The following is a 15,810-nucleotide window of genomic DNA, read 5'->3' as shown; positions in this document are numbered from 1 at the left end:
TCATCTGCTGTTTTGCTAGATTTTGGGTTAAAACATTTTTGTCTCAGAATGTTGTTAACTAAAGATATGAATTCAGATTGATCAAACCTTCTTTCCAGTCTGTGCTAAGTTCAACAAATCTGTGCTCAATTCAGGAGATGATTTTAGCTGAAAGAATGAAAAATATATTTAAACAATTCTGATTTGCATTTGAAATATGGAGCCATTTTAATATGTGCATGTTTTTAAGGTTTGCAGATATGGAAAGTAGGTTGATCCTTTGAAAGAACAGCATGTTTCAAAGTAAGAAAATATGAACCTTCCCAAAATGTGTAACATAGGTTAGTGAGGAGCTAGAAAAAAACCCATATGCTTGTTATCATCCAGGTTCATTCTCCAAATGCTGTGTAGTAAAAAAGAATGCAAATATGCAAGAAGTTAAAAAGGTGTCAAGAGAAAGAGAGGCAGTGGGTGAGAAGGAAGAGGAGGAGCTGTGGCCTTTTGTGGGTTGCAGTAAGGTACTGTCTATTGCTGTCTATTGCAGGTGGCTCCTGCAAGGGAATATTAGCAGCCATGGGCCCAAGTGACAGAGATGGTCAGACTGACTTCTTGCAGGCTGCGTGAGGACCTGGTGGAGCACATAGTTGTCTTCCCTTGCCCACAGAGTCCTAGAAAAGGCACCTGGAGTGCCTGTCAGCCCCTACAAAGACTTGAGCCAGGAGATTGTATTTGATGGGGCATGCAGACAAGTTGAGTGAAAGCCAGTGATCTGTGCTGCCCTACAACACATGAAACACCCTAGAAATTGTCTTCAAAAGCATTCTGAAGCTTTATAAGGAAGATGGCATGTCCCTGACCTCTTGGCTGTAAAGCTCTTCTAGTTGAGTGTAATTATGGTATTTATTCCATTGATGGTCTGGATACATCAATGCAAAGGCTGATCAATGCACCTTCCTTGTGAATGGAAGTTGCCCTGTATGCATCAGCTTCTGGTGTTTGCAGAGAGGCACCTTCAAGGAAAACCAACTTGAATAGTGATTTACAAACTGCTCACAGCTTGCTCAGCATTCTGCTTTACACTGTTTGATAGGTTTGTGTATATTTCATTGTGGCTGCTGCCCACACATCTTTGACAGCTATGAAGACCTTATTCTGACATATGGCTTCAGGGTAGCTGGAGTCTAGGTATTAGAGTGAATAAAATTAAGCTCTGCTAGAAACAGAAAAGTAGGGGAAAGATGCCTTTACAGAAGGAAACAGACGTGTCCAGAGAGCTGATCAAACACTGAAAAAATTATAACATGAAGCAGGCAATAAATTGCACAAGAAGTCATGAACCATGACTTGGGATGGAAAAGAAATATTTCCAGGAAAAGGTGAAACAGAGAAGTGTGAGAACAAGTCTAAAGACCTGCAAGACATTTTTTGTCCTTCTTTCTTTCTAATGCATCATTGCATTGAATTGGCTGGTCAGCCCTTGGTTAGTTGGGGGTTTTGGTTCCAGTTTTAAAAAGGAAAATATGAGAAGACTGTTTTGAATCAAATGCAGATATACTATGCATGGGACTGCAGCCCCTATAGCAGTAAGAATCCACTTCCTGTATTTAGGAAGAGTGAGTTAATTCTGCAGCCTGAAGGCAGTTACAATACTGAGTGTACTCACAGACCACTGACAGCTGGGTTTATGACAGTATCTTTGAAGTTTTCTCACCTAGATGACCTACTTGTAGGTCTATGCAGGCCCATGGATATATCTCCTTCATAGCCTCTGCAAAGCACTGTATAGGTCTTCTCCATCCCAAAGCATCCTCTCTTGCCCTGCCCAGTACAGAACAGTTGTGGAGTGACCCCTTTCACCTCACACTGCTTCACAGGTTTTCTCTTCCTCTGTTAGTTATTGTTGCATGAACATTTTGCCACCACAGATAAGAAAGAAAAAAGGACTGTTAATGATCATGTATCTATGTGTAACAGCAATGCATTTGCCAATGTAGGGAAGCTGTGCTAATACAAGTAGTCTGGGATGGGATTCCTGCTTAGATTAGAGAGGTCTCACATCATGGTAGTGTGACATTTGCTAGTGCAGAACCTGGTTTTTTTTTTCAGTTGCATAACTTAATTGGTTTGGTTACTGATTAAAATGAATATTTTGGCAAATGCCAGGCAATCTAGAAACAGTATAGAGAAGATTCTGCCAGTTTTTGCTCATTTTTTTCATTAGGGTGATGTAGGTTTAAAAGATGATTTTGCTGCAGGTTTCAAGGCATTTGCTGTTTTACGTAAAAGCAGGGCATGCAAATAAATGATTAGTTGTTTACCTTAGTTTTTATTAATATAAGGAACCTTTCTTTTTGCCCTGTCTTAAAAAGAAATGATGGGAAGAGGAGGTGAAAGCCAAAAGATGAGACTGGTGCTACATAATATTGCTGAAATAATGGCCAGGACTCTGTATGTGTGTTTATCTGTACTAAGTTTTTATAACCACAGAGAAACTTGAAAAAGAAAAGGGATGGTAAATGTATTTGGAGACTATTGGCAACTCTTGTATATTCCAGGGCATTGGTAAACCAGCAATATTTTCTGTAGCAATGCTGGACTGGAGATAGAGATGAGTCAACGTTTCTTTCAGGAGGGAAAAGTGAATCCTTAAGACATGTAAGATGGAAAAAAGAGGGTGTTTCCATCACTTAGCTTCATAGTGAAATATGTAAGTTGTGATGTGATAGAGGTCACTAACCCCACACTTTATTTTCATCTGTTTCAAAGTCCAGAATCTGAGACCACTAAATGCTGCCTGTTGGAAGAGAGAACTATCTCCAGATAATAACTGGTGTTGTCTTTCCTAGGTAATTACTTAAGGTTTGGTTGAATCAGCCCTGGTACCTTCTCCATTGACTACGGAGAATACACAGCTAGATTCAATAGGTGTTTAACTTGTAGATGTCTTTGTTAGATAAGATGAAAAATGTTTAACAGTTGCCAAAAGCTAAGAGGATACATCACTCCTGTTGCTACATAATGGATATGAAGAAAGAGACAAATCACAAAATCTGATGTAATGTAATTTATGTGAATGAAAACAGAGAATGGAGTGAGAGTTATTACATGACATAACACTTGAACACACACAGCCAAAGGGTCAAGCCATATCTGCTGCTCCCCTGGTAACACGCATCTGAACAATTACACAATGAGTTACCTACTGCTGGAAAAATTCAGCAGTGAGGTTGCACATTCAGTCCTATATTTGCTGCGATGTTTGCCCCCAGCACAGAAAGGCAATGATGGTGAGGGGGAAGAGGAGGAAGGTGATGAAGAAGAGAAAGCTGGGATTGCTGCTGCTAACCTTTCATAAGGATCGTCCTGGCCTCTGCCCACTCTGTTCTTCCATCTGTTGTCAACAGGCCAATGGGAGGCAGCATTTCCTCTTCATTCTCTGCCATTTTGGCTATTTTTCGTAACTGAGTGAAAAGATCTCCCTCACTGAGACGACGGAAATTAATGACAACATCCAAAACAAAAAACTGCAAAAAAAGAAGTCAGAAGAATACTCACAGGTGGGTTGGACCCTTAGCGGTTCAACATTTTGCTGTCACCTGGGTAGGTGTTGAGATGCTGAAGTCCTGCCTGGAGAGCCAGGCCTGCAGGCATTGAAGCACAAAACCACTGGGGACTGACCCAGAGGTCACCCCTCCTATGTCTTTACACGAATGTAAGTTGCTATAGGGGATTTATATTGTGTGTTTGGTTCAAACAAAACATGTGCTATTTGAATTAAGCTTTAAAAACCCTGAAGAGATAAAACAGGAAGTGTGTAAATAATTTTCAGGGTATTATTTGTTTGAAAATAACCTAGAGAATCTAGAGAACTTCCCACTGGTGAGACAAACAGGACTTCCTGGGAAAGGGACCACTGCCATCTACCCCTTCATTTGAAGAGGGCTGGCAGGAATGGCTCCAGTACTGCAAATAGTCAGGCTGGCTATGAGGTACTCTGCCAGCCAGTGTACTCTGCCACTCTATGGCAATTAGTGGTTGTGGCAGATTCACACTAATGTTTCACTACTTCTGCCTGCACTTGTGCTAACTTCTTCAGGCACAGCTTAGGCCCCCTCACCCGGTACACATGCCATGCATATATATGATGCTGTTAGATATGCCATGCATTGTGTGCCAATACTTGACTGTCAAGAGAAAAGCATTTCCAGCAAATGCACTCTAATAAGGTTCTTTTTCTCTGCGGTTTCTTCTCTGTTTATTAAACATTTTTGTTTGAAAGAGAAAGCAAATGAATTCTGCCACATTCCTTTCTGCATCACTGTACTTGGAACATAGTGTGGGCTAAGGACAAAAGTGCTGCAGAAGCATCTTTTGGAAGTATTGACAGCAACTGCTTGGTAAGAAGTGAGTTCATATGTAGAACACTAATTGCGTTTCTGAACAGAGATTAGATTAGGCTCTTCTGGAGTGAATTTAAGCAAATTAAGAAATATAGAAAGGTATAAAAAAGGAAAACTCATTTACCTGATTGTTACATGCAACAATGATGTGCTCTGGTTCTGGCATTACATTGCTTTTCTGCGCCACGAGGGTGTCTTTGGTACATCCTGGAAGACGATAGGAAGAAAAGAGTCCATAGTATTGCTTCATACAGAGAGGATGACCAGACAGCTGTCCACGAGCAAGATCAGCAGGTAAAGCATGGCTGGAGAGAGAGAAGGGGAAAAAACAAAGCCAGAGGAAAAGAGGGGGGAGAGAGACAGAAAGGAAAAGAAATCTAATCTGTCCTTTGTTCTGTTACAATTAGATCAGGTATAACACAAATTGAATAATAAAATGAGATTACAGTATAAGGGAAATAGATGAATTCCCATACTGAAGTTAAATACATCATTCCTGGCAGCTTCATGCATATTCATTAAGCAATTGCATGATCATCTAGTGGAGATGGAAAGAATAGCAGGTCACGAGCAGTTCTGCAAGGTGTGCGTAGGAAGCCTTGCCTAGATGGGACCCCAGAAACTCGTCAGGATGGAAGTTAGCAGACCAGCTGGATGCAGCACCTTGAAGAAAGGTACTGATGAAATTCCTGCAAATCACACTGGCCCTATACTGTGCAGAGTCTTTAGAGAGTGTATGAGAGGACCTTGCCTGATGAACAGGAATGACGTGGGCAATACAGAGGGAATTTCTGTTTTCCACAGATCCTCACTTTTGTGCTAATTCTTACTTAGACCTATGTACTGAAAACCTATTTCCTTTTGATTGGAAGGCATGTGAAAACAACATCTCCTAAAAGGTTTCTTTAGTGGCCAGGTTAAAAAAAAAAGGCAAGTTGCTACAATTATGAAATTATGACTAGGGATTTTAAAATACCCCACAGACACTGCAGCAGGAAATAATGGTGCTGTTGGTCAGGAGAGGCTGCAGAGACCATAGAGGAAGAAGATCTTGGGGTGCAGAGGTTTTCCAGCTTACCAGAGAGGGGCAGGGGTAAAGAAGCAGAGAAGGAGGGTTACTGTCATACAGCTGATAAAGGGTAATGTTTTAAGCTAGTTTGTCTTGTTTAACAGTATCTTTGGAACTGCTGAAGTCCTAACCAGGGATATTCACTTTAGTTCCCAGCTCTCAAACTCTCTGCATCACTTATTTCCATGTACAGGTGCTTAATATTTTGGTTCCTTATCAGCAAAACAGGGTTACTGGTGTTCCCCTTTTCCCACATTTTGTATAATGCAGAAATCCTCTTATATTTAGCTTTAAAGAGCGTCTACTATGACAGAAAATAGTGGAATAACATGGTAGATTTAGAGAAAACAAGCTGTACTTACAGCAAGGAAGGATGTTATTAACTCCGACTGATGGCACCAGAAAAGCTTGTACTGATTTAGGAGATGTCTGTGTAACATCTTATAACTATTTCATGGGAGCAAGTTGGGCTTTGTTTGAAATAGTTAGTCCTGGCAGAGCTGCATGGAATATCTGCACAGTTTAAACACCTGGGTTTGGGTTGGAATATTGTATGTCTGCATGTGGCATGATCCAAGAGAAGCTAGCAGTGCACTCACTAGTAGAAGTCCTTAACAACAAGGAACTGAAAATGTTACAATTATGGTGTCCTCATAGTTACACAGGAGGGGTGATAAGCAAACAGTAAAAACAGTATGATGATACAGGAAGATTTTAGCGATTATTGATTTAAGACAAGCAAATCTGATCACAGGAGTCTTTGGCTCTAGAGTAGTGAGGTCAAAGTAATAAGAATGTAAATTATCCTTTGTTTGAGCAGTGTGGTTTCTTTATCTCATCTCAGATGCTGTCCTAGAAAGATGCAACGAACTCCATTAGTATGCAGCAGTACTTCACAGCATACCAGTGCTGGTGTATGCAGTTGCATGGCATATCTGAGACAAAAGCACATGTTCTTAAATAAGTACATCTATACTTTCTGAGTAGCTGTCAGACTTTAGAACTGACAATGAAACAGCCTCTTTCTTTTTTTATCTAATTCATAGATGACAGGAACTTTATTATTTGAATACAGACATTGCCTTCCTCATCCAAATGAGTATTGGTTAAAGTATATCTTGTATTTCCATATAAGAAAATGATCCCTTCCCTACTATGGTGTTGTGTCTGTTGTGCTTGGCTTTCCACTCTTTCTATTCTTCAGGGAGCAGTGGTTTCAGCAGTAAACTTGGAACATACTAGGTGAGGTTAACAAGTGCTATGTAAAATGCTGTTGTGAGCTACCTCATACATGACTTGAAGAATCATGTATTTGCCCTGTGTTTACATACAGAAAGTAACAATGGCATAAATAGCTTATTTTTCCTAGCTCCTGAGCCAGCCTGTCTGTGGTGAGGCTTCCTTCCCCTGCTGGGATGTATTAGCTCTTTTCGGGATGGAGGGAGGCAGGGGGATGGTATTTTTAATGGAGGGTGCAGTACATGGAGGGGGTGCAGCACCCTGGCAGCTGGAGGGTTCCAGGAAAGGTTTGCAGGCTGTGTAACCACAATGCTGCTGCTTTTTGGGTGTGGAGAGCACAGACTTCCTTGTATGTTCTCAGTAACTCTGTTAGGCATACTGTGTGTGTCCTTTTGGGCTACACTGCACCTGCTAGAGTGATGACTGCTAGCCTTCAAAAGGGATCCTTCTTCGAGCTGTTACATTGCAGTAGTATAGAAGAAAACGCATAAAAAATTGCTAAAGCACTTGCCCTGAAGCATGCTGGAGCCCCAGCCCTTCCAAATGGTGCAGAGGTGCAATGCAGCCCAACTTTGAGCAGGTGAGAGCACCCTTGAAACAGAAGCCATGTGGACACTCAAGCAGCAGCTCTCCTTCCAAGCTACTTACGTGTCCAGTAAAGCTTTGTAGTCTTGCACTCCTGAAATGAGATTGGCGGCAAACCTGCAAGTAGCAGATAGAAGTGACATCAGTCTTTTGTCTTTTGGCAACACTGGGCTGTTTCTGAGAGACAGAGGAGAGCCTGAATGATTGATGACACAGCATAAGGAGAGAAAAGTCTTCTGGCTTGGCAAGAAGAGTTCCCTGCCCCCACCCAAAACCTAAATTAATTCATGTCAAGAGGAATATGAAATCCTAGAGACAGTCCCTTCAAATGGTTAAACAGACTATCACAGGAGGAAGCCTGAAAACATTTATTTAGAGAATAGGAGCAGAGGCTGAATATTTAATAGAATCCTTTACATGGGTTTCAATATCAATACTCATAAGCTGTCCAATTTATTAGAGTACTTCCTGTCCTAAGCAGATATTCTTTCTGCAGAGCTGTGGACAGGTGTATTATTTCCTGACACTGTCCATTTGCACTGTGTTGGAATGGGAGGCTCTGAGAAAATATTTCTTTGTTAAAGCACGTGCATTAGAAAGTACAAAGTGGAGGTTTTTTAAAGCTGTGTGCACTATAAATTTAGTCAGTAATGAATGGAAGCATTTATAGTTATGTTTAAAGTAACGTAAAAAGATGCATTAGCTGTCTAGGCAAAATGTTAAAATAATGCGTATCAGCTTCGAGGCTCTGGCTGGTTTATAATGGTGTAAATTCACATGCAGTTAATTATTTCAGTAATGAGCAGCTAGAGAGTGCTGAAAGCAAGGAGGAAAATTGCACTATGAAGGTAGATTTGATCTGTTTTACTGTTTTAAAAGGAGCAAATGTTTTGGCAAAGGCTGAAGAATGGAATCCTGTTTTAAGGGTGTCTGGAGAGGTATATTCTGTGCTTGGCTACATGCTTACCTTTTCACTTTTTAAATTATAGTAATTGCTCACAACAGCTCAAAGGAGAAAGCTCAGTTCAGTGCTGGGAATGATGGGCCTGAAGGAAGCAGTGTCATTGGGGAAGGATGATTTCTGAATTCTTAATCCTAGATCCCCTGTGTTTCTTGTGCCCTTTTGGGCACCTGAGAGGGACAGTTTAATGCCAGCATGGCCTTTTCAGTTTGCAGGGTGGCTACAAGTCATAGTGATGGCATGTTAAAGATTATTTTTCTTCAAACTATGTGTCAGAAATTAGTATTTTTTTATCACAAAGAGGTTTACTTGAATTATATAAAATTAAAAACTTTGCAAATAACCTTTAAATATAAATCTCACAGCATTTTTTTCCATGCAATAAATATAATAGCAATGACATTTTCCTTTCTGAATATCGTTATAAGTAACCCCAGAAGCACTGTCCCCAGTCAGCAGATCTAGTAGGAAATCATTTAATGGTTATTTTTTAATGATAGTTGATTGTCTTTTTGCAAAAGCAGTACATTAAAAATATCCTTTCATTTAGCAAAAGCTGCAAAGTCGTAGTACATTACCTCAGCTGGTCATTTACGTCCTTGAAATACTGATGAGCAAAGATAATTGCTGGGCTGGAATTGACTGGAAGAGCTAGCCGGTTGTTGAGGTACATGTCATCCAGCCAGAAGTTAAACACCTAAAGGAAGGGGACATGAAATCTTAAAGCTACAAACAGCATGTGGAAAGGCAGCCTGGGGGTGAGGGGAGAGTGCTTGGTGCTCCTGGTGTCAGGCATGGGCTCTGATTAATGGAGCTGCTGAGCATTTTCAGTCTAGGCTCTGTGACCTCAGCTCAGCTGAAGTCAGCTGCAATTCCATAATCCTATTTTTTAATCAATGGCAATTTACAGTGTGTTCCATTAAAAAGTAAACAAGCTCCATATTGTGGTGCTTAGGGTATTTTGTTGTTTGCTTCCCTCTACAACCAAAATATGTTTGACTACAATATGTTAACTCTTGCATAGTGATTAGGATATATTTAAGAGATGCATAGAATTTTACTAGTAACGGCTTTCCTTAGGGGGCTTCAAATATTTGTCAGTGATGCCAAGATGCTCTATTGTTAGCCATCAGATACTGTCCTGTAGCAAGACAGAGTGGGAAAAGAATTTCACAAGCCAAATGGTTCAGTCCTGCAGATACTGGCATGTGGATAGGGTCCCTGGGGAATTCCCTCCGTGTCCACTGACACAAATGCAGATTGCTGATGCTTGACCCAGACAGACACACTTATTAAATTTCTAACCATTTTTATTGAAAACACAGATGTACAGTAACTGCATTCATTTATGTCTGAGCAGAGATTGAAGAACCATTATTTGGAAAATGGAGGCTTTCATAAAAAGATCAAATGGTCTTTCTGAGCAGGTATGCTTTGCATATGGTAACTATAAACAACAAGGAAATTATGCAAAAATAATTACAAATGCATGCATCAGTTGAAAAAGTTTTCCTCCGAGATATTTCATTGCTGTTAGAACAGATGCTTCCCCCACAGTCTCTGGAGTCTTCAGGAGAACATGCAGGAGCTACACTCCTGGCAAGTTAAATTCCAAATAAAACCATTTCTATTTTATCTTAAGAATCAGGTATTTAACTTTACCAACCAGTATTTAAAACTGACACTTTTTCAGAAAATGTTATTCATCCTTGCTCTGTAGTTTTCATGCTATAAGTAGTTAAATGAGCAGTTGTCTCCTGGAACACTATTTGCTATCAGGAACACTATTTAAATGATTTAGCCAACAAAACTATGAAGTTCTGTGATCATATTAACAAAATAAGACTGGACAGCATTCCTGTTAGTTCAGAAATTAAGCACTGCTTTTACAATAAAAGCATTGCCACTACTGTAGCCCTTTTTCATGACTATAGCAGCAATTTGACAGAGTTTTCTTGCAGGTCACACGACTGAAAAATAAAGGGAGAACCACAATTCTCTGGTATCGGTAGCAAGCCTGCAGGTTTTCACTGAATCCATGAAACCATTTTCCTTGCTGGGATGGAAGGTCTTCGATAAAATTCTAGCTTTCAGCTGCCATATCCTAATATGGTTAATGCAGGCAGGATGAACTGTGACTTTGTGGAACGATAAGATCTGCTTTAGCTATGGCTTACTTAATTTTCCTGCCTTGGGAAGCAGAAAGCTGGACTTTTTTAAAGGCCGAGGTCTCAGCATGCTCTATGCAATAGATATATAGGTATACATGTATGTGTACATTTGGCAAAGTAAATACTTCGGGGTAACTACATTGGTATAGTGTGACAAGTTTTAAAAGAGTAATTCCCATCATAAAGTATTCTATTCTAGAATAATTTAAGTGGATCAGAGCTTTGGGTAGATGGGTATGCAAAGCACTTTCTACAGCCCTATCAGAAAGCATTTTTCATCTTAATAAATATTCTAAATCCTGTTATTAAGGGGAAAGGAAGAAATTCCATCCTTTTTGGATGGAATATAGTGCTTCTTACAGGTATGGCTGACTCCTCTGTGCATGAGCCTGAGGAGCATGAATGTCCTCATTTATGTCAGCAAACTGTTGATCTGAAAACATAATAATGACACAGATTTTGCCTTTGTTAGAAAAATCTAGCCTAATATGCCTGAAATATTAATTCCCTTTATCAGAACCTAATGTGACCCTGTTTGCATTGACCTGCTGAAAGAAAACAGTGATCCCATACAGAACATGAAGAAAAGTTTGCAAATGAGCATCAGCCAACGCGTTCTTCTCATCTGCATTTGCTTACCCAATTTGTTGTCTTTTCCCTTCTTTCTTCAAGCATTTGCTGCAAGGATTCCCCCAGGCCTCCTGAAATTCCAAACTGTTCCACGATGACCTTTGTCTTTTTAAACTGCTCCTCTGGCACCAAGTGTTTCATACACTGTAGGTACATGCGTAAGGTCTGCTGCAGTGGTGGAACTGGAAGTTTTGGCACTGCCTAGTCATTAAAATATATATATATGTTAGCAAGTAATTCTATGTGTTCCTAAATGGTTCTCTTTCTCTTTTTTTTAACTTCTGTTGCTGATAAATATGTTGCATCCCTTTCTTAATTAATTTATTCTGGTTTAGCAGTTGAGAGGCCTGATTACTGCAAATGTGCTCTCCAGTAAGTCTATCTGTAGGCTTTCAAATGGATAGACCAGAAGACTAGTGGAAAATTACCAAGGAGAATATTCCTTGATAAAAACTCTAGAAATCCTAGGACAAGCAGTCATGATGGAAGTATAGAGTCTGAGCTAGAGTCTAGGAAATCTGCAAATACGATACAGTCTAATAAAACAATGCCTTAAGAGAAGGTATTTCATTAATAAAGAAGTGCATTGTGATTAGTAAAATCATGTGTTAATACCTTTCTGACTGGTAACATGAGTGGTTATAAAATTACAGAAATAGAAAACATGCAGATCTACCTGTTTATTAGTACTGACTATATACAGTCCTCAATAAACCTGTGTTTTACCCTGCCAAACCTCTGCTGTAAGTCAGTCTGGAACCCACCTAGAAGGATTGATAAAATGTATCTGTTTATACTTGCTTTATCCTTAGCCTTTTTGAAACAATAGTATCTGGGAAGAAAAGAATCTCATGCTGTCCATGCTATTACATTTCCTTTGTTTTTTAATGTAGAATTAACCAAGTGAAGTGTAATTAGTCATTTAAAAGCCAGAGAAATTATGGAGGCAGTGGGAAAATCAAGTAAGGAGGTAATTCATGAAAGACTGGCAAATTGCAAGCGGCTGTGATGCTCTAAGCATGGTTCCTCAGAGAGGTGGCTGTGTTTCCCAGTTGAGAAATGGTCATCTAATGCAGCTATGCTTGTCCATTAGTGATTAGGCCATAAACTTTCGGAGGGTTTATTATTCTAATTTGATTTTTGCCTGTCTCTTAAAGAAGGCAAATTTCAGATTTTCTGACTAGCTCTCGATGTAATAGACATTCATTTTCACAGGATTGCAGGACCGTAGTGTGATTTTGGTTGGAAGAAAGGACTAGCAGTCACCTTGTCCCACCTGCTGCTCAGGGCAAATCTAGCTGCAAACTCCTTTGCTAGTGTATGCAGGGAGGGAGGGGGTGGAGGAAGTGCTCTGAACAGCAGGCAGGGACTGGGTGTCCTCTGAGCTCAAATACTAGTTCTGCCTTTTGACATCCACAGAAAAGTCAGTGCTGCATTATGTTTCCCTATCTAGAAACCAAAGACTTTAGATACTCCTAAAAAGTGCCTGTGATTAACGGAAATGAAAATCCACTTTAGCCTGTAATGCATTCTGGATCTCAGAAATAAAAGAATGGCAATTCTACAGTTTCAAGCTATGTTTAGTCAAGACATATTTCTTCTGTCACTGATTTCTTGGTCAATGGAAGCAGAAGTGCTAAATAGTATTTCTTTTTGATACCTGGCTTTGGCCCAATCTTTCTGGGTAAGGTTACTGTACAATTCATGACTCTGCTTAGGGAAAAAAGCTTTAAACCCAAGGGGTTGACTAACCCAAGGCATACACATCTGGCATCTTCTAAACCAGCTTGAAAATTAATCATATGTGATAGTTTGATAGTTCCGTACTATTAAGAAATAATTACATGCCATCTCTGACTGTGTAGTAATGCATCTGCTGTTGTATAACAATATTTCACTTATTGGAATTCTTCACAGGATATTGGGAGAAACAGTGTATATGGATATGAGAAGCACTAGTGTTAGATCAGAGTTCCTAATTATAAACTGTTACAGCATAACTAGTGTTCCCTGAAATTAAGAAATTGGCTCTGGAACAGAGTTTGGGTTACAATTATTATATCAATTAACATTAATTTACAGCATTAAAAGTTGTTAAGTCATCTTCTCTTTTTAAAAATTATTTATTTATTTTTGTCTTCCCGGAAACACTTACTGTCTCATCTTTACTGCGTGTATCTTTCTCTTTCTTCTGCATGTTTTTTTCTACAACAGGCATTCTTGCATTTCCCTAGGTGTCTTTTGTTGAGGACAGAAATTGAAGCCACTTGGGGGCACTTATGGAGCCTCACGCCTCAGTTCTGGAAATAGAAAAGATTTAAAGTCCAGTCAGTACCCATTATTTATAACCAAAATGTACAAGGGGAATATTCCCTGTGCAAGCATACACAGAAGCTTCAGAATGCAAAACTGAACAGAAATAGAAGTACAACATTTAAAAGCAGCTGAACTGAACCCTGTGGAAATTGCTCTGACATTCAGTTTGTCTCATTTCGCTAAAAATTTATTTATTCAGAACTATCTGATGCTCATAAAGGTCCCTTCTCAGCATGGTTTATTTTGTCACTGTAATTTACTTTGCAATTTATTGTGGCATGATCTGTGCACTTTGTATTGCTGTTACATGTTAGCTGGAGGAAAGAGGCGACTTTTGTTTGAATGTACTTATGTTGACACAGATAATAGTAAGGTTGTGGTTTTCTCCAGCTAAGCATCTTATATTTTGTCCCTTTACCACTTTATATGAAAGCACCAGTCTGTAAATGTATTTGTCATTGCACAGTTCACGGATACAGTGAGGTGCTGTGCTGGAAGATGTAAAAGCTGTAGAAACGAGCTTGATGGAGATGTGCCTTTGCCCCCTGCTACCTAGAAGCTCACAGGGAGCCAGGGCTTTGGGGTATAGATCTGTGCTGGGGGACCCTGTGAACCGGCCTAGGCTGGCTGGGGGAGGACTGGGAGGGGTGGCATACACTGCATTTGAGTCGCTTCATACAGAAACCTTTCCAAATAGCATATACCTATCCAGGGAGATGGCTAAACCTGCCAAAAGTAATCCGTGACAGAGCAAATACTTCCACTTGTGTCTCTCTAGTATTGTGTTTATCCTGGTTTTCATTTCTAAAGGTGCCTCTTATTCCTTTTCATATCACACACATATTTCTTCCAATATAATAGTGCCCACACCAAGCAATTGTTCTTCAATTATGATAGTACTTAAATACAGCTAAAGCAGGGTGAGTTCTTTGTGTTCAGTCAGGTCTTGATGGATTTCAGCTTTTATGGTTTTATTTTAATTACTTTGCACAGTGTATATGCAAAATATAAAAGACAACATATGTTGATTAAGTAGAAAATAATTTCCTTTCTGTAATCCTTGGGACTATACATTCATTCGGGCCACTTGAATTATTTCTAACAGAGCTTTTAAGAACAATTTGGATAAAAACCTATTGTGTGTGACAGTGAGATGAAGAGTTTTGTTTAGCAATGGGTAGAGATGGCTATGCATTATTCTTCTGAGGAACTGGCTTGACTATTCCAGCCTTGCAGCTTCAGCATGGCTCTGCCAATGCATATGTGGTCACTGACACCTTGTGTCGATCCTGTCCTGCACTGTCTGCCAGTGGGGCCATGTGCTGTGAAATAGGTTGTGTAAGGCTGAGAGATGTCCCTGGGGCCCTGCAATGAGCCACACAGCAAACTTGGGTTGATCTGTCATCTGCTCACAATTTCAACCCAGGTGAGAGACGATTTCCCACATGGAAAGGCCACATTAACCCACTGTGCTGTTCTGCTCCCCCTCGTGTGCTGCACAGGTCTCATCACTTAGCCATGCACTCTATTCCTAGCAACACAGGTTCAAAGCACTTCAAATAACAGACATGTCCTGTAACAGTTAGTAGACTGTGGCTTGCCCAGTTGCTTCCAGCTTTCAAGTACAGAGCAGCCATTTTGCCTTTAGAGCCCATAAAACTGTATTTCCTTAAAGGAAAAATCCTGCTGGTATGCTCACTGGAACTTTTGTTCTTTTTTTTTTTTGGTCAAACTGCAATATGATGTCACTATGAGTCTATACTGACTGTGCCTATGGGAAGTGCTACTACTAACAGACTCACATATCTGTAAAAACAGTGTGATAAAGACTTTGGAGGCGGTAGCCTGAACTGTGCTTTTCTCTGTCATGGGGATAAACGGAGACATTGTCTCTGGTTCAAGTGCTGACAGCTTAGCGTCACACCCAATCCTGTATCTGCTTAATTTGCTTAAAAAAACAAGAAAACTGACACAGGAGAAAATCCTGCAGAAATTCAAGATGACTTCAAAGTTGATCACTAGAAAGCTGTGAGGTGCATTGTCAAAGTTATTAGGGGGAAAAAAATAATCCTAGCTGTTTTTATTTACAGCTGGCTTAGCTGGAGGGCTGGGGTGAGCAGCTTAGCAGGGTGGCTGCGAGTCACAGCAGCCTGGGGAGCGGAGTGGCCTTCCTCACAGCTCAAAGCAGCAACTCAAATCCACAACAAAAGGCACTGATCTCTCTGTTAGCAGATAGAAGAGGACTGAAATAAGCCCATGTGCTTATACTTCAGTTCTCCATCCAGTGTGGACTCGGGAGGCAGCTTGCTGTATATAATATTGAGGCGATACACTCAGCCCCCATCTATTCATCCGAACTCTCAGTGTTATCAGGAGGATGAGCTTAAAGTTCTCAGGAATCTATGCTTCAAGTTAAGAGCAATGTGCGCGTTACACGTGTGAAGTGCGCGCTGCCGCGGC

The 15,810-nt window shown here is 40.2% G+C and overlaps 1 protein-coding gene across 1 annotated transcript in view; it reads right to left on the bottom strand.

Moving 5' to 3' along the window:
- The window catches only part of CHAT (choline O-acetyltransferase), a 29,577-nt gene extending 16,325 nt beyond the window's left edge, over nucleotides 1-13,252 (bottom strand). The window contains exons 1-6 of the mRNA XM_009072009.1: nucleotides 13,190-13,252; nucleotides 11,044-11,235; nucleotides 8,812-8,930; nucleotides 7,336-7,389; nucleotides 4,504-4,684; nucleotides 3,326-3,503 (exon numbers count right to left, since the gene is read on the bottom strand). Coding sequence (XP_009070257.1) covers nucleotides 3,326-3,503; nucleotides 4,504-4,684; nucleotides 7,336-7,389; nucleotides 8,812-8,930; nucleotides 11,044-11,235; nucleotides 13,190-13,252 — 787 coding nt within the window. The remainder of the gene's footprint in view (nucleotides 1-3,325; nucleotides 3,504-4,503; nucleotides 4,685-7,335; nucleotides 7,390-8,811; nucleotides 8,931-11,043; nucleotides 11,236-13,189) is intronic.
- Nucleotides 13,253-15,810: the final 2,558 nt, after the last annotated feature.

Source organism: Acanthisitta chloris, unplaced genomic scaffold (genome assembly GCF_000695815.1).
Source record: "Acanthisitta chloris isolate BGI_N310 unplaced genomic scaffold, ASM69581v1 scaffold13380, whole genome shotgun sequence".
NCBI classification, from domain to species: Eukaryota; Metazoa; Chordata; class Aves; order Passeriformes; family Acanthisittidae; genus Acanthisitta; species Acanthisitta chloris.
The sequence above is the reverse complement of the archived record's forward strand: the minus strand, read 5'-3'. Positions and strand labels throughout refer to the sequence as shown.